Source organism: Scyliorhinus canicula, chromosome 20 (genome assembly GCF_902713615.1).
Source record: "Scyliorhinus canicula chromosome 20, sScyCan1.1, whole genome shotgun sequence".
Taxonomy (NCBI): Eukaryota; Metazoa; Chordata; class Chondrichthyes; order Carcharhiniformes; family Scyliorhinidae; genus Scyliorhinus; species Scyliorhinus canicula.
In genome coordinates this window covers 21,634,795-21,654,244 of record NC_052165.1, presented here as the reverse complement: position 1 = coordinate 21,654,244, position 19,450 = coordinate 21,634,795, and the positions used below count along the sequence as shown (strand labels likewise).

Genomic DNA, 19,450 nt, shown 5'->3' with positions numbered 1-19,450 from the left:
ATCACAGCCTGGTATGGCAACTGCTCGGCCCAGGACCGCAAGGAACTTCAGAGAGTCGTGAATACCGCCCAGTCCATCACACGAACCTGCCTCCCATCCATTGATTCCATCTACACCTCCCGCTGCCGGTGGAAAGCAGGCAGCATAATGAAGGATCCCTCCCACCCGGCTTACTCACTTTTCCAACTTCTTCCATCGGGCAGGAGATTCAGAAGTCTGAGAACACGGACGAACAGACTCAAAAACAGCTTCTTCCCCACTGTCACCAGACTCCTAAATGACCCTCTTAAGGACTGACCTCATTAACACTACACCCGTGTCTGCTTCATCTGATGCCAATGCTTATGTAGTACATTGTATATATTGTGTTGCCCTATTATGTATTCTCATGTATTTTCTTGAATTCTGTTTAATTCCCTTTTCTTCCCATGTACTGAATGATCTGTTGAGCTGCTTGCAGAAAAATACTTTTCACTGTATCTCGGTACAATAAACAAATCCAACCTCAGTAAATGCACCAACGATGGTTTGTAGATCGGCCTCTGAGTGCATGCACACACAGGCTTTGTCTGCATGCTGTACTTCGATGACAGAAGTTGGGGTGATCTTGGATCTGGCCTGGAGGCATCGGAAGTTGAACAGTTTCCCGCTTCTCAAGTAGGTTAGCTCCATTCCAGCGGAGAGCTTCAGGGTGATGGGGGGGAAGTGTTGCCGTGAGGAAGATGGAGAAGAGCTTTGGGGCAATGATGCAGCCCTGTTTGATCCTAGTTTGCACTCGTATTGGGTCTGTGCTCATTCCGTTAATGAGGATCACAGCTTGAATGGCTTCCTGGAGCAGGCGGAGAATGGTGACAAATTTCTGTGGGCAGCTGAATTTGAGGAGGTTGTTCCACAGTCCCTCAAGATTGACAGAGTCAAAGGCCTTTCTCAGATCGAAGAAGGTACAAAGGTTGATGCTGCTTCCTGCATTTTTCCAGGATTTGTCATGTACTGAAGATCATGTCCATTGTACCTCTTGATAGCCAGAATTCACATTGAGATTCAGGGAGGAGCTCTTCAACCAATGGGGAGGAGGTTCAGGAGGATTCTTACAATGACCTTTCCCGTGGCGGAGAGTAGGGAAATCCCTCTAATTTCCAGTTTCCTGTCTCCTTTCTTGACGATGAACACAATTAAAGAGTTTCTGTGATCACCTGGCAGGTTCTCTTCCTTCCAGACAAGGGTGATGAGGTTGTGGATTATTGTCAAGAGTGTCTCTCCACTGCATTTTAATACTTCTGCGGGGATTCCATATGCGGCAGAGGCCTTGTTCTTTTTCAGCTGATGGATGACTTTTTCGACATCATGGCGAGCTGTGGTTGTGCTTAGATGGTGGTGGGTAGTGTGTTGCGGGATGGTGTCGAGGGCACTTGTGTCGAAGGCTGTGTCTTGGTTGAGAAGGTCCTCAAAGTGCCTCCTCCAGTGGTTTCTCTGTCTTTAGTGAGCGTCTCTTCGCCTTTGGCTCTCAGTAGGTTGGGTTCCTGGGTATTCGGGGGTAGATGGTTTTAATTGTGCTGAAGAAGCTGCGTGCATCATGGTTGTGGGCGAGTTGCTGAGTCTCCTGTGCTCTTACCATCCACCATTTGTTCTTTAAGATGGGAGTTCTTTGTTGCACATTGGCCTTCAGTTGCCTGTCGGCTTGTTTCCTATTATTTGAGTTTTGGTGGAGCTGCCAGTTCAGGAATGCCTTGCATTTGCGGTCAGGGAGATCCTGGATCTCCCGATCGTTCTCGTTGACCAGTCGCGGTGTTTCCTGGCCAAGAGCCTGAGCATCTCCTCGGAGGTGTTGACTCTGGTGCCTTTTAAGGCTAACGAGGTGTTGTGGGCATTACGCGACTCTGGTTCACTGGTTATCGCCAGGTTAGCTGTGAGGGGCCGACAGAGTATCTCTTTCTTCTCAGAGTTTTTGAGTCCAGCAACATTGAGCAACTGTGGCAGAGTTTTTTCTGCCTCTGCAGGTTTGGGGCCATGGTGATGGAGATGGTCGAGCGGATAAGTCAGTGGTTAGTCCAGCAGTCATTAGCTCCGGTCATGGCATGGGTGATCCAGACATCTTTGCGGTCCCTTGCTCGGACAATGATACAGTATTAGGTGCCAGTGTTGTTATGATGTCTTCTGCTTGTCTATCTAGCGGAACAGGGTGTTTACAATGACCAGGTCATATTCTAAACATTTGTCTGGAGGAGGTCTCAGTTGGCATTTGGTTTCGCCAAGCCTTCCCTGCCTAATATGCCTTTCCAAAGGTTTGCGTCCCTCCCGACTCTAGCACTGAATCTACTGAGGAGGATCAGCTTAGAATTTATAGAATCATAGAATTTACAGTGCAGGAGGCCATTCGGCCCATTGAGTCTGCATCAGCCCTTGGAAAGAGCACCCTACTTAAGCCCACGCTTCCACCCTATTCCCGTAACCCAGTAACCAGACCTAACCTTTTTGGACACTAAGAGAAATTTAGCATGGCCAATGCACATAACCTGCACATCTTTGAACTGTGGGAGGAAACCGGAGCATCCAGAGGAATTCCAAGCAGACACGAGGAGAATGTACAAACGCCACACAGACAGTCACCCAAGGCTGGAATTGAACCTAGGTACCTGGAGCTGCGGGCCAGCAATTGGGTGAGGTTGAAGAATGCCTCTTCTGTTTTGTCCATTGCATCTAGGGTTGGATGATAGGCATTGACTGCTGTGATGTGCTGCTTCTGGGGCAGGGTGACCATTAAAGTCATGAGAAGTTCTCTCACTTTGGAGGGGGGTTCCTTGAGATGTCCAACCAATTTGTTTTTTTGCTGGTGAAGCCAGACCCCTTAGAGATGACATTCTGCTTCTGATTTGACTTTCCAGAAGGTCTATCCGTCACCTTGTTCTTTAAGTTGTCCGTTTCCTGCCAGTCGTGTCTCGCGCAGGGCGGCAGTGTCAGGCCAGCGGTGTCAATGTTGTGGAACCGTGTTCCCAGGATATGATGGCGGGGCGATGTTCAGGTCTGTTGTTCTTGGGTTCCCCATAAGGGTCCTGACGTTCCGGGTCCTGAAATTAATTTGGGTGTGTGGAACATGCCTGTGCATGGATTCTTTTAATGTGGGTTGGTCGTTGCACACCAGCCAGCTTTGTTCCAGCGGAGCAAAGTTTTGGCCCAGTGGCAAGGAAATCCGAGACGACTGGAGACCAGGCTTTGCTGTAGGACAGGGTCTGCTAATCACTCATCATCCACCGATCATCTGCCTACCTGCCTTCATTCTTAGTAATGACAGTCCTGCATCCCCGCATTGTCCCCTCACACCTTTAACCAACTCCTGCATTGGTGCCAGGATGTCCACTGAGCCAGACTGCCTCAACCTTGATCATCTTTGCAACCTTCAAATAATTCACCCCCAATTCCTATTCTGCAGCCACTGGAGGATCGCTAGAATAGCTAGGAGAGAATGCAAGACAGGGATTGGGAGCCATCACCATCGTAATCATTAGTATTGGAGCAGATTCTCTCTCCTGGGCTGGGTGCACAGAGAATGGATATTCCCAAGCTCTGAAAACCCAACCTTTAAACATGACCACCAGACCGTCCGAGTCAGGGTGGGCATAGTGAGAAGCTGGGCCTGATGTGGGTTGAGCAACTTGGGTGCAGAGAAAAAGCAGGCCCTTCAGAAAGGCCCATTTGAGAGGTTGGTCATCAATGGCGAGGTCCCTGTGCCTCAAGAAAAGACCTCATGGCCTTGCCAGGTGAGTGTCAAAGCTCTACATGTTGTCTAATTGTTAGCCGACTCTGGAACGGATGGTCCATTATGAGCTTACCCAATGGGAGAATCGACATTGTTGCATCAATATTTACTCAACTGAACCACTGAAACTATGGAGTGGGTTCTCAGAAACAGCAACAGCAATGGCATCATCTTACCACCACTACCTGTTAGCGGTATTGTGCAGTCATGCAATCAAGACTCAGTGGATGAATGAATAATGAACAGTGCCATCCACTTGCCCTTTTGCTACCCATCTATTAGGTTGCGCCCACACCTTGACTAGGTCGCTCATAGCTGTACACTATCCAAGAAACTGTGTTCCATTCCGGCCTTGAGTAACTGTCCGTGTGGAGTTTGCACATTCTCCCTGTGTCTGCTTGGGTCTCCTCCAGTTTCCTCCCACAGTCCAAAGATGTGCAGGTTAGATGGATTGGCGGGGTTATGAAGATAGGGCAGGGGAGTGGGCCTAGGTAGGATGCTCTTTAGGAGGGTTGGTGCAGATACCCTCCTTCTACGCTGTAGGGATTCTATCACAATGTGACTAGGAGTGGGGAAACCAGTAGGGCTGTCAGTGGTCATGGAACACAGCATTCTAGCTTGGAGTCTTGAACTCCAAGCAATTTTTGATGATATGTGAAAATGATTAGTGCATCCAAGTGTACTAAACTGCGTGAGAGTATTATAATCCCAATGGTTCATGGGCCTTTTTATCTTGCATTTCTATTAATAGAATGTCACACAGAGAAGACTCGGGGCAAGAAATTGGTCCAGCTGCCCACATTTTTCTCATCAGGATCTTCAGGCTTTGGTGGAAGAGGCCCAGAAGAGGATACCAGTCCTCTACCCCGCTGGCCAGTGTAATGCACCTGCAGCACCAAGCCTGGATTCAAATGGTGGCTGTGGTGAGCATAGCGGGAGATAATCAGCACTCATGGATTTGATGCAGGAAAAGGTTCAATGAGCTGCTGCATTCTGACAGGATGAATAGCTTGGCCCATCCACTCAGAGGTAAAAGGGAGGGTCATATCTGCAGGCTGCAGCTAAGGTGCAACACTTGGTACATACTTGCTTCAGCAATGAGGATCGTATGATCATGCAGTGGCTCATGTAGGTGCACATAGTACATATGTGAATGGAACATCCTGATGAACAAACACCGTGAAGGGCAATATCCGTCCCTGCACTATTGTGTAAAATGTCCGAGGAGGCAGTGTCATATCTTAATAGCTCACACACCGTTAACTTAGATAGCAGCACATCAGAAGAAGGTACGCGTAGTGGCACACCAGAGTGCAGGAGGAAGTGTACAGTCCCCTTAAGAGGAGGGGGAGATAAAGTCATGATGATTCTCCAGTGGGCAGGAACTCGAGTCACCTTTTGGGGCACAGTATTTAAATAATCAGTAGCAAATGTGTGGACATCTGGTAGAGTTCCCTGAGGCAGTGGAAGCTCTATGACGGCAAATGGAGTTCATCGGCATCATGAACACCACATTGTCCTAGGATTTCAACCGGATGAGCCAATCTCATGGAGAGAAACATTCAGCAACACAGAGTGGAAGCAGAAGCAAAGTCTCGGACAGGGAAGGGTGCAAGCCTCCCTCAGTATCCTGGATCAGTCCACTTAGAGTATTATACTGATATCCATGGAATACATGAGGAGCAGGGTACGCTTAACAAGACAGTCACACTATTGGCACAGCAGTTGCTGAAATGGATGATTATTGTGTATCAGTCAGTCCTATCAACCCTGCCTGAAGACCAACCCAGGACTGCGCAGGTCACCGAGGAGGGTGAAAATCTCCAGAATTCCTCAGTACCTTCATCTTCCTCCACCTCCTCAGCCCCTCCTCTAGAGCTGTGATCGGCTGCACATGTGTGAATGATCACGGCTGCCCATACAGAGGCCGCCGTCCGAAGGAGATCTCCAACAGCACGACCACACAGGTCACCAGTTTCTCACTGCCGTATAGACTAAAAAGTGAGCAGCCTCCCTCCACTCCCCCAAGGCAACACTCGGGACACTTTATAGGAGTGTGTGAGAGTGCAGGGTGCTATCTCGCCTACAGCACTAATGGGTTCACTATGTTTACATTTTTCACATTGTATATAGCATATTTGAGCACTTCTTTAATATATTTACTTCTACTTGTACATGACTCAGTGTGTGTTTGTACATATGCAGCTCAAAATTAATGGTAATGTTATGAAGGCTGTTCTCACCAGTAATAATGAGGCTGGCATGCTGAGGCCCATTTCGACATGCCATCAACAGAATCAAGGTTGCTGGCTGATTTGTGATGTTTTGGAGGGCTGTTTCCTTCTCTGCTGTATCACATAAGATTCAAGAGTTCAAAAGCTCAAGCATGGAGATGCTCCTTGTATCTTTCATTGTCCATCAAGCTTGACTTTAAGAGACGCTCAATGATAAGGCTCCATGAAGAGAAGTTGGACAACTGGTGCATCTCAAGCTTGAATGCTGGTTTTAAGGCATTCATCCACACTGCAGGTACCTACACATTGGTGTAGGTATAGGCATCGCAGCTTGAGAGACTGTATATCATCCTGCTCTGCCCACTACTTTGTCCTTTAGGTGACTCAGGGCAAGGCAGAGGCATATGGAAGCCACTGACTGCAGACGCCTCTGGCCTTCTGGCTGAAGGCTATTGTTAATGGAGAATTAGCAATCGTGGTTAAGTGAGCATTTCACATCCCAAAGTGTCACACAAAGGTAATTTGCACGAGAATAATTTGTGCCCAGATTATCAATTGCACCCAGAGTAGAAATTCTACTAAAACATTTTATCTAATTTCAAATAGTAAGTCAATATAGTTGAGATTCTGAAGTGATTGAAAGTGTTTGGAGAACAGACCAAATTAAGATCTAAATGTTGCACAACCACACAGATTAAATGATGGACAAGAATTTTTAAGGATATTCAGTTACCTCCTTCAAGGGAACAGGAAGCCATTGCTAAATGTGCATCACATCAGTCCCAAGTTCTTTACTCATATTATATTGCTAAGATTATTTTGGTTTTAACAAATCTGTTTTCAATGTAATGGTGAGCATTTTGGAAGCTAACAAAAGGGTAAAGTGTCACCTGAGCATAGGAAACAGCAACATTATTCGAATGCCAATTTAGCTAAAAAAATACATTGTCTACAACTAAACTAATTCTGGAACCTGCGTTTTCACATTAGTATATGTCTTTCACAAATGGAGATTGAGATTGACCAATCTTAATGTGAACTCCGATAAAATTTTGATACTATGTTATAGTTACAATTTAAAGAATCAAGAGTCATATTGCATACTTTAGGGATAAAGATGATGATGGTTATCGATTACTAAATAGGGGGTGTGATTAACTGGCCTTGTTTCGCTCGGGTGAGAGCGCAATGCAGCTGGTGACTAACAGGAGAGGATCAAAAACGAGAACCGCCCAGGCCGTGCTCCTGTAGATAATCCTGTAGCGATCTTGCTGTAGCATGGCAATGGTGCAGCCACGGTTGGGGGTGGGCTGCCATGGGAGGCTGGGTATATCGGGGCTGGGAGGGGCTCTGATGGGAGGGGGGGAAAATCGGCCGTATGTGGGTCCTCCATACCAACGCTGGACCATGTGTTCCCCTTCTGGGGGCAACCCAGTTTTTGCCCAAAGACCATCCATTACTCCCACTGACTGCAGACGGTTCTCGCCTTCCGGCTGAAGGCTATTGTTAATGGAGAATTGGCAATCGTGGTTAAGTGAGCACTTCACATCCCAAGTGGATCCCATGGGTGGGCGTACCATGTAGTATTTGGGGCTCATTGTCTAGCATCCAGATCACATCTTGACGCATGGACACTGTGCTTGAACACTGCGGGAGGCAGCACCACTTCAGCAGCCAACCTTCAGTTACCCAGGGGATGGGCAGAGAGTGTCGGTTGGGAGGGGAGGGTGGGGGGGGGGGGGGGGGGGGGGGGGGGGGGTCCATGTCTAGGAGGATTGGGCATGGGATTGGGTGGTTGGCCCACATCGCAGAACAAAGAGCCAGAGGCATCATACCAGTTATGGCGAGGGCATTTTAATGTTTCTCGTACATGTGGACAGCACTTCCCCACTCTCCTGATGGTGCCACCTCAGTATCCCCCACCCTTTTCCGTTCTCAATCCAAACCCTCCCAACACTTCCTTCCTCACCACACACCTACTCCTGTCCCTCCGGTACCCTGTCAGTGATCCTCGACGTACTTGGCTTTCCTTGCTCTACCGCCATGTCTAGGTGTATCCCCAGGATGGTGAAGACTGCAAGCTGCCTACCTCGATGCCCCTGGCAGGTATCCTCTGGGGCCGGAGAACTCTGGCACACTTGACTGCAGTACATGCACAGCTATTCCACCCTGTTCTGGGTGCTGGCTGTGAGACATGGATCATAATAATAATAATCTTTATTGTCACAAGTAGGCTTACATTAACACTGCAATAAAGCTAATGTTAAAAGCCCCTAGTCCCCACATCCCGGCGCCTGTTTGGGTACAAGGAGGGAGAATTCAGAATGTCCAATTCACCTAACAGCACGTCTTTCGGGACTTGTGGGAGGAAACCGGAGCACCCGGAGGAAACCGACGCAGACACAGGGAGAACGTGCAAACTCTACACAGACAGTGACCCAAGACAGGAATCAAAAGCAACAGTGCTACCTACTGTGCTATCATGCTGAGGGGTGGAACTCGGGGAGAGGATCTGGTGGCCACCATCGCCAGTCTATATGATGGGTCCGCGTTGCCACCCAGCACTCCCTCCTCCCCCGCTCAGTGCTCATAGGGTCCTGGGTTTCAGCTCGGGATGGAAGGACATCCATGGATTGAGCCCCGGCTGCCCCTGCTTCGCCTGGCCATGCTTGCCCTGGCAGTTCCCCAATGTCTGCACCATGGTGTAGATTCTTGTCGCGATGCTCCTCAGTGCTTGGGCCCACCTGCGACTGGGACAAGCTTTGTAGTGCCTCAGTCATTCCCATCTGAGACCGGGACATGTCCCTCAGCGCCTCATCAAGGTCAGCCTTGTACTGGGTGACGTCCCCCAGCGAGATGGACATTCTGCCGAGGCTCTCAGCCATGGCTGTCACAGACTGCGCCACACCTTGGACACCTCCACTAATGCTGCTGAAGTTGTGCACCAGGCTGACTTTGAATAGTTTTTCTAGTTGTTTCGTAATAGGGATTGTTTCATGCAGGTGATAGTTTCACAGTAGTTGACTTAACACCATGGAGTGTAAAGTTTGGAAACATTATACACTATATTGAGAGTATAAACTGAGGCTGGACTAGACTATTTGCAATGTGGAGGCATTCCTGGGTGCGAGATGGACTTCCAACCACATGTCAGTGGCATCACTAAGTCTTATTTCCACCTCTATAACCTTACCTGGCTTCACTTCTGCCTCAGTTCGTCTGCTGCTGAAACCCTCATCCATGCTTTTTGTTACCTCGAAGCTTGACTATTCCTAGCTGGCCTTCCATATTCTTCCCTCTGTAAACTTGAGATCATCCATACCTCTTCTGGTTGCGTTCTAACTTGCACCAAGTTCAGTTTACCTGTGATTGCTGATCTACACTGGCTGCTAGTCAAGTAACAATTAACTTTGAAATTCTTATCTTATTTTTCAAATCCTGCCGTGGTCTCGTCCCTCACTATCTCTGCAATCTCTCCCAAATCTACAGCCCTCCAAGATATCGGTGTTCTTTTAATTCTGACCTCGTGAGCATTTGAATTTAATCATGCCACAATTGACAGCCATGCCTTCAAATGCCAAGGTCCTTTGGTCTAGAAATCTTTCCCTAAACTTTTCCACCTCTCCTTTGTCCTTTAAGACACTACTTAAAACTTACCTTTTTGACCAAGCTTGTGGTCATCTGCCCTGATGCGGCATGGTGTTAAATTTTGTTTGATAACTTTCCTGTGACATTTTCAAACATTTTACCAAGTTAAAGGCACCACGTAAATACAAATTGTGTTGCTTTTGGAATCTTTCAAATTGTGTAGGATGTCTATTTACACCAAGTGCTTTTTCACATGTGAACTCCAATTTCCTCAAATTAGTTGCATTCTGTACCAAAATCAGCATTTACTATGGGAGTCATGAAGAAAGGAGGGGATATTTCAGTATATTAACAATAATATGCTACGCAACATGCTGTACTTTGAAAAGATCTAGAAGTTACAATAGACATTGAATTGTTTTACTTGTTGTTCCCCGGTAGGGATTTCTTAACGCATTCTCTAAGTGCCCCATCATGTGGGCCCATAATCTTTATGCCACATCCTCCTACTCAAAATATTCAGCACTAGCCTGGAGAGTGTAATTCCAATTTTGTGCCAATGTGCATATTAAGTTCAAATCTTTTCTGCCTCATGACCGCAGGAAATTAGGAGTCTTATTTAAAGCCTTGCAAATCTCCAGTAATTACAGTGCAGCTTGAAGGAAGATGACAACCGAGCTGTTTCCTGCTCGAGTGAATACTAAAAAAAAAATTCTTATGAAGGTGATTAGGTTGAACAACACTATTTTCCCAAGCTTCTGCTGATGGGTTTAACGGTGGCCAGGGGCGGTAGAATTTGATGGGAGGCTCAAAAGTCAGTTTTATGTCGGCGTGAATTTACAGTGGGATCTTCTGCTGGTGCCCATTATGGAGGATCAGGAAATCCGCTTGAGGGCAATGTGAAACTCATTTGCATCATGCTAAATGAATGCAAGTTTAAAAAAAAACTTTTACCACATAGGGATAAATCTTTAACTGGCTATTCTGAAATAGAACTGACATTGTAGATTAGCCAAACATTGTAGGAATACAGAATCAGGCAATTTCCTTAAAATGTGGCTAATATGTACAAACAGTTTTATGCTTCGACAACAAGTTGAAAATCTATCCTCTGTGGGTCTGTATGCTTACATGAATGAATTGCTATGGTTTGTCATCAACTCCATTTACATTGCAAAGTTCACATCATCTGTCAAATGAACGAAAAGTTCTTACTTTTTCATAATTCTGGATTTTGTTTGTTCATCATTGGCCAGCTGTGTGTGAAGCCACTGATAGGTTAGTTCTCTGCTCTTTTGCAGAGTCTCTGCTGAAGTAGTGTCTTGATGAATGAATTCTTTAGGAGCTGAATGAAATAACAGAATAAATTATGACTGGCACAAGGCAAATATGTAACCTCAGGTCTTAATAAATTGCGATTTTAAAATCTAAATCTTATTTCCTATTTTTATTTCAAAGAAGGTATTTGTGATGTGATCCATAACATTCTCACTGTCACCAAAACCCTCATCCATGCCTTTATCACCTGATGGTTTGATTTTGCAAAATGCTCATTTCTGCATGCTCCAACTCCACAACATATTAGCTCCAGTTCAGGCACTTGTATTTTGTTCTCATCACGCCTGACTTTACCAACATGATCCAGTTAACTTGCTTCCTGATTGCCTCTATTTAGGCTTACAAATGAAAAATGGCAATGTACTGGGAGGCAATCATTGTCCTTCAAACTGTAGCCCAAAGATAGATATAGGACAAAACATTAATCAGTTCTGAAGATTGGCTGCAATAGAAGTGCATGGGGCAGCAGGGTAGCATGGTGGTTAGCATAAATGCTTCACAGCTCCAGGGTCCCAGGTTCGATTCCCGGCTGGGTCACTGTCTGTGTGGAGTCTGCACGTCCTCCCCCTGTGTGCGTGGGTTTCCTCCGGGTGCTCCGGTTTCCTCCCACAGTCTAAAGATGTGCGGGTTAGGTGGATTGGCCATGCTAAATTGCCTGTAGTGTCCTAATAAAAGTAAGGTTAAGGGGGGGGGTTGTTGGGTTACGGGTGTGGGGTGGATACGTGGGTTTGAGTAGGGTGATCATGGCTCGGCACAACATTGAGGGCCGAAGGGCCTGTTCTGTGCTGTACTGTTCTATAGTCTATTAACAGCACAGTAAACTACTGGAAGAAGCAACTGACTACTGCACAGTAGACCCTCAATTATCAGTCAAGATCCCTTCATTATGGTCATTAAAGAATATATTATATTACTATATATTATTTTTTATAATAAAATAAAATGACTACAATTCATTATTAAAAGTAAAATTTTACATGCCCAAAATGACAAAGACAATGAATATAGTCCCAAAAGCTTTTATGTAGCAGCAATTGGTACTTAATCTGTGTATATATACATACAAAATGATACCCTGTAGAAAATAGATTACACCAAAAACAAATCTTTATTAAGTATGTGATGTGGAAACAAGTGATGTTCTGGATGCAAATAGGATTATAAAGACACAAATCTATGATGGTTTTCAAGGATTTCACAACCATAGCAATGAATGGAGTAAAAGGCAGCAATCCATATGTGATCAAAGATGATCTTATTCTTATCAGATTTATTCTTTAGCAAAGCTGCTTTTATTTAAACTGATATGGGTAAGAATAAACATCCTCTGCATCCTTTCATTCTCAATGACGACTGACTCATAGCATCTGGTATTGCATGCCTTCAGTGACTGCCCCGCTTTATTTTTTTCGAAGCACCTAACAACCTTTATTATGAAAACTGCAAACAGTATATGTTCAAAACCGTCAGCTATCCAGATCTTTGACAGATATACATGCAACAATGAATCTGAATAACTGTTAATAATTCTCATTCATAAGTTGAGGGTTAAATCATTGCTGTGAGTACGTCAGGTTCCCTTCTTTGCAACTGAAATCTTCCTTGTTAAATACATATTTAGTGGCAGAAAACCAGAAGAAAGTTAACTGGACAATCAGTTGCCCGATATGAAGTCGTCATAAAGCCTTGTCTTTATTTTCTTTCTATGCTGTGTATTTTGGTTCACAAAATATATTACTGTCAACTGATTTGCAAATAATTTGCGATCATTTTTCAGCACTCTACTGGATTAGTAAATTTCAGGGTAAGTAGAAATAGTAACAGATTCCTACACCAGGAATATTTGTGCATGAAGGCTTATCATGCAGATCTCTTACGGATCTTGTACAATCAGAGGTCACTATCTCTGCATCAGAAACAATGTCGTGATATTAAAGAATGAAGTCATTCAGAGCTCTGTCAGTGACAGTCATTGAGATCAGGACCATCTGCCATTAATTTTCTCAAAAAGGAGAATAATAGACACTCTATGCATTGCTTAGAAATTCCCTACTGAATAAACAAGACAAGGTCATTTGCAGGTTAAATTTTGTCCGAGGTTTTGTGAAGAGCACCATTTCTTATTCTAAAGGCATGCTCCTATGGTTTAAAAAAAAATCTGAGCTCTTTATGCATCTATAAATATAAAGGAATAGTTGAACAAACATTAGGGGCATGGTAATTAACTGGAAATGGGCTTCAACAAATACCTTTCACAGTTGATGATTCAGTCCTAAGAAAATGATGTAAAAATATATTTTAACAATACTGGGTTATCACCTGTCAAAGGGGTGCCGGAGAATTGAAAGATTCATGTGGCACACTTTACGTTGGCGATTTTTCAAAGTAACGTCATGGGTCCTTACCTTTTGATTATTCCAAAATTCTATTGCTAATGTTCAACCTAGCATCAGCAGGAATAGTAATGACTTTTTTTTGAGCAGTTCGGTCATAATGCATCTTCTAAGAACGCCTTTAATTTAGGTTTGTTAAAAAATACCTTGTTAAACTTAGTTGCTTAAAGAATACTCCATAATACTCGTGTAATATGTTGTTCCACTGTCAAGATGAAAATATTAAATTAATTCTGCCAGCTACTGAATAAACTATAATTAAAAAGTTATGAAAACATTTCATTCCAATTTTCACAGTGTAATGTTCAACATATAGAGGGTATGGAAGAAGATGGGGTTGGATTGTTGATGTGCAGTTAAGTCTTTTGTAATTTGTACAAGAAATAATAAAGGTATTGAGTTAAATAAATTCAATTTATTTACAGCAAATTAAAGTCAGTATGCTAATGCTTTGGTAATCCATGGATTTTGCTGGCCTCTTATTTTAGCCACTTTCATCAATTCTGATGCTTGGCATATTTGCGTAACTAAAACAGGAAATCTCGCTCTGATCTGAGGCCATCAAAACACCTGCAGGCAGATTTCCATGTTTATTTTTAACAAAGCTTAGAAAAGAGTCTAAACATTCTGGCACCTCACTGGCAAGTGCAGCAGAAAACTTGCTAAAATTAACAGTCTTTAATGCAGATCAAAACCTCATCATGCAACAAGAAAAAGGCTGTAAGGCAAAAGTGAACACAGGCAGGTATTTATGTTTTCAGTTCAAAAGTAATACTAACTGTTCCTAAATTTAGATAAAGACATGAACAAAATTGCTTTGCTTTTTTTGGAATGTGGGAATTACTGTATTTTAAAATTCTAACTATCTATGAACAACAAATACATTCAAAAGATGGAATTAAGATTTTTTTTTCTCCTCAGATAATTAATTACAGTGGACACTCTTTACAATATGAAACTGAAATGCCCAATACAATCTAAAGGATGCTACTTCCACCCAAACTCTTCAATCAGCAGCTACTTGCAGTTCTCCAATAAAGCTAGTCAGTAATAGTTTCTGTTGCTGTTTCGAGTCTCTTCTAGTGTACACGTTTTACAAGACTAACACAGTAGCAGTCAACCTCGCTGACAATTTGAAGAAAGTGTTGTGTATGCACATCATCCCATACTGGATCATGCCCTCTTAGACCAGATTACTTGACCAGGACTTCCAGCGTCACTTTCAAATTATTATGACTCTGAGCTCCTGGTATGAATTATGCTTGCCATTGAGACCTCATTGTTCAGATGATGGGTGTTCTGATGCTGCTGACCAGCAACAGTAGTTAAGGGAGCCTGGTGCTCTTGGTGGCTTTTCTGGCTGGTGAGGGGGTGGGAGAGGAGGTTGGTCATGGTGGGGTGAATATATTTTAAATATTAACTAATGTAATTAAAAATACCAAAATGTTTTTTCCCCAAAAAATATCAAAATGAAGTGGTGTCAAAGTTAAATACCCAGAACTAACCTCAGCTGAAATCCAATCTTCAACTGCAGGGTTGAATTTCACAATGAAAATATCTAGGGGTTCACATTAAGTGTTGACTTTCCTCAGCACAAATCTTTCCGGTTGAGAATGCATTTTTAAAACAGCCAAAATTTCGCTATGAGTTTTGGTGAATTGCATTTTTGCTCAATTTGCATATTTAAATAAAATTCTTGCCTGTTTCCAAGAAAGACTTCTTGTCCTGAAGTCCCACCTGATTATAAGCTTTGCATAAAAGCCCCCATTTAATGTTTTATGCCCAACAAAAACAGGACATGCACAGGGTTAAAATAAAGACAGAGGAATTACCTGCTCAGTCACAGTATGATCCTACCCGCCGTCAATTTAATTCCCATCAAAGGCGTCCATTCCCTCATAAATGTTTGGTCCTGTGGTGCAAATAGGACACTGATGTGATTTTAATCCACAGTTGGATGAGTCTCAACTGGTGTCAATGCTACCAGAGAAACCTGCCGCAAAAAACATTCAGTGCCAGTTGGGACCCAGGACGGAGTTTTTTTAGCCAGGAGGAATAAGAGTATTTCTTTGGACTCCATAAGAACAACAAGGCTTTCTCCTGCTCCAAGACCCCTTCTATCCCTTGTGGTGACCGCCAGTCATCCAACATTCTGCTTCCACCATGTAGTGATTTCTTGGGTTTCAACTGGAGTTGAAACTTAAACACAGCAGGCAGTTAAAATCTCTCAAGGCCGCACATAATAGTGTGATGTGAACGGGCTACTTATCATGTCTCTGCACATGTGCCCTAAGTTAAAATTGGGTTGAAGTATTGGAAAAAGCAGGCCTAGTGTTCTAACAGTCTGAATGCTATATTTCCAAATTATGTAATCAAATGTGAAACATTACATGAAGTATCATTACATGAGTATCTCATTTTTTTTCCAATTAAGGGGCAACTTTGTGTTGTGGAGGTGAGACCCACGCAGACAATTGGAGAGTGTGCAAATTCCACACGGACAGTGACCCAGGGCTGGGATTGAACCTGAGTCCTTGGCACCGAGAGGCAGCAGTACTAACTACTGCGCCACCATGCCACCCTTACATCTTACAGAAATATTGCATATAATGTGGGCTTCTAATCCAAGTACCTGTTACGATTTTTGGCTATGTTTTCCATCAACAGTTACCGTGCAAAAGTATCTCACAAACATCTTCCATGCTTTATCAGTCTTACACTGCTGCTGCAGTGAACAGTTCCATGACACTCCCAATTCTGCGGCCATCTTGTATGCAACATAAATTATGAACACGCAATGGGCAATTACGCAAATTTACTGAACTGGAGGAATAGAGGAAAACAATAAGCACTTCTTCTGTAAAATGCTTTGAATCATGTACTGCCAAAATAGGGAAACATTTTCTTGTGTAAAAATCATTTGTTATCATTAACCAATGAGGGAAGAACAGTTCATCTGGCTTTCTTGCAAAGTATTTCAGGAAGGATTATGACTGTCGCCAAGTTACCCAGAAGTTTTTTCATACAAAATAGAATTGGTAATATGCAGAATTCAACTTACTAAAATGTAAGTGTAACTTCTATAGGCTCCAAGTTGGCCACTATTTTGTCAGCTTATTGAGGATGTACTGTGGAAAAGTATTAATTAGATCATAAAATGCAATGCTTTGGAATCATATTTCTCTGCAGCACAGAAGCACACAGCACATAACCTTACCTGGCATATTTCATTTGTGTACAAACTTCTTCCAAATTTACATGATTTTCTTAAATAAGGCTAAAGTTTGAAACGCTATTTATGGGGAACCAAATACAAAACGCAAATGATGATATAATAAACCTACAAGAAATCAGTTTCATAATTTAGTGAATGGATGCTTAGAAAATTAGGTACACATTTAATTTCTCCTTGAACAAGTGACAAGGTATTTAACCAAAAAGAAAATGAACTGAATACTGTGTGCATACACAGCACAACTCCTGCAGTGTTTTACAGTTCTCTGAGAGGCAATGCTGTGAACTAGGCTTGCACTCTGCCAGAAAAGTGGCTCTGACCCATAGAGAGCTCCTTGAGATCACCAATGCCTCAGGCCTTGCTGCTTTCTCCAAGAAGTCTTATGTTTCAAGTATCAGTTTAGATTTCTTCTGGAGATGATTAACGCAAACACAACACAGATTTTTTCCAAGTTATCCAACTCCATGTGTTTATGTTATTCTAGTTCTTTTCTAGATTTTGCTGGCTGTATCTACCTGCTTGAAGTCCCTATCATTTTACACCCTAAGAGAGCCATTAAATCCATAGTTTCACAAACTTATATATTTCACTCATTGATTACGCACAACTATGTTATAACTGTCTTGTACAGATGTGAAACGAATTGAAAAACAGCTTTCATAAACAATATTTTCTCATTTCAACACTTTCAACTCTCTATTGTAACTGCTTTAATAATAGTTTTGACAGTTGATGGCCTCCAGTTATATTTTTCAAAATTATGCATGTTGCATAATCCCAAAATGTAATTTTTTTACAAAAACTGGCACAACCATTGCTGTTGGAAGAGTTTAAATGAAACTATGACAAATTTAATTGAAAAGCTGGAATTGAATGCTGCATACATTGCATTGTCTTCCCTCCATACCCACACCCCATCATCCCCCCCCCCCCCCCCCCCCATCCTTTCGCCCTGTTTGGGCCCCACGACTGAATACCACCAAGCTTCCTGCTGCAGCCTGGAGGGTGGAATGACTTAGACCATGGACTTCTGTATAATTGCATTCAATGAAGCAACATGATCAGCTGAGAGGGAATACAATACTGGAAGAGTTGATTTTTACAGTCTTTACCTCATACTGGTGAGTGCAATAATCCTTTTATAAATTAGATGAGAATTATTTATAGCTTCTGCAGAGACTAGGAATTTGAATAAAACAAAACTCCCTATCTTGTCACCCAAACCACGCATACAAGTTATGGAGGTTATGAAAATCATTTAATAAACTTCAAAAATAGAAGATGTACACTCATTAAATATTATTAACAGAACATTTTAATAAATATAAGCACTGAAAAAATGGGTCAAAAACCCATGAGGACACCATCTGAGACATGGAAGTATCTTAATTTTAACAAGACAGGTGCTCATGTCATATTTTAGGCAAATATCTCTTCTGTTAGGTTGCAAACAGAGATGGAATATGTTGCTTTTGGGAGGCAAGGATGCTATGGAAGTCAGTTAGTTTTGGGCCCCCCTTCAAAAAGGAGGGTGAGGCACTGAAAAAAAACCTTCTGTATTTGGATGGTCCAACATTGGCCTAGACCCCCACATTGGCCCCAGATTCATTATTCACTGGGTTGTCTGGCTTCCAAAACATAATGGCTTGTCAATGCAGGGATCATGCCTACCGCAGCAATGGGAGTCCCCATCCGAGCAAAGTTCCCATTTACATCATTCGTCATGTATGGAGTTAGTAGAGGCTCTGATCGTTATGAGGCTCCACAGAAACTCCAAGGAAAGTTCAGCACCTGGCATAACTGATGTCATCGTTTTTCATGATTCTCCTTTCACAGAAACGGGGAAAATATTGACTACGACAAGTGCCACAGATATTTAGTCCAAATATTTTTCAATATGATTCTGTGTGCACAATAAACTTGTGCAATTTTAATACTCTAATGCTATTTCCAATCTGCATGATAAATATTAGGAATGTTGGGCAATTACATTTACCATAAAGATGTACAAGCCAAACGTTGCCACTGTAGTAACAGAAATTAAATTATTATTGATAATGTAATTAAATGTTTAACAAACTGAAGTTACAAAGCATTCTTTAGGGCAGATAAGCATCAAAATACATGCTTTGCATCTATATCAGGTGCAAACAGAGGGCAGCAATATATACAAGTCAGATGGGATCAAACTGCACCTTTTTTTCTTACCGTGTTACCACAGGGGTGATCCATTTTGAGGAATTCACAGATGTGGTCATTAATCCTTGTGCCCAGATTGTGAGGATCTTACAGGAAAGCTCTCAAGGCTGAGATAGTTTTCAAAAGAAGCAGGTCCAAGCAGAAAGGTTTTTGAGACTGAAACTCTCTTTTGCTGCTTTCAAGTAAATACAGAAGGCCTTTGCTGACTTATCCTGTGTCTTTGACATAGGCCTATAACTTCCAGGTTCCCCAGCATCGCATTTAAGGGGTACCCTGATAATGCACAGGGAATCCCTCCAGGCAACTCCCATGTAAGGGTTTACCCGGCAATTGCCCAGAAGTATTAACTTCTTCTGGACAATTGTGCTGGGTTGGGAACCATCTGACAGGAGCAATTTAACTCGTTAACTTTGGATGGTTCTGCCAATTTTACACTGATAGTAAGACTGAAAGAGTTAGAAGGCAAAAAAATTTGAACACTAGAGGGACTATTTAAAAAACATAGACCCAGCCTCTCACGGGACACCCCCCACACACATGACCACCCTCCCAGACTAACCCCCCCAATCTTGGACTGAAACCCCATCCTCCCAGACTAGCCGTCCCCTCCTGGACTGACGCCCCTCCTCTGAAACTGCACCCTCTCTTCTGAAACTGGCCCCATCCTCTAAAACTGACCCCCCACCTATGAAACTACTTGTCTGAAACT

The 19,450-nt window shown here is 43.1% G+C and overlaps 1 protein-coding gene across 4 annotated transcripts in view; it reads right to left on the bottom strand.

Moving 5' to 3' along the window:
- Positions 1–19,450, bottom strand: part of lrriq1 (leucine-rich repeats and IQ motif containing 1) — a 281,000-nt gene that overhangs the window by 21,580 nt on the left and 239,970 nt on the right. For all 4 annotated transcript variants that reach the window (XM_038780687.1, XM_038780683.1, XM_038780684.1 and 1 more), the window contains exon 24: positions 10,792–10,921. In XM_038780687.1, the coding sequence (XP_038636615.1) occupies positions 10,792–10,921 (130 nt within the window). The remainder of the gene's footprint in view (positions 1–10,791; positions 10,922–19,450) is intronic.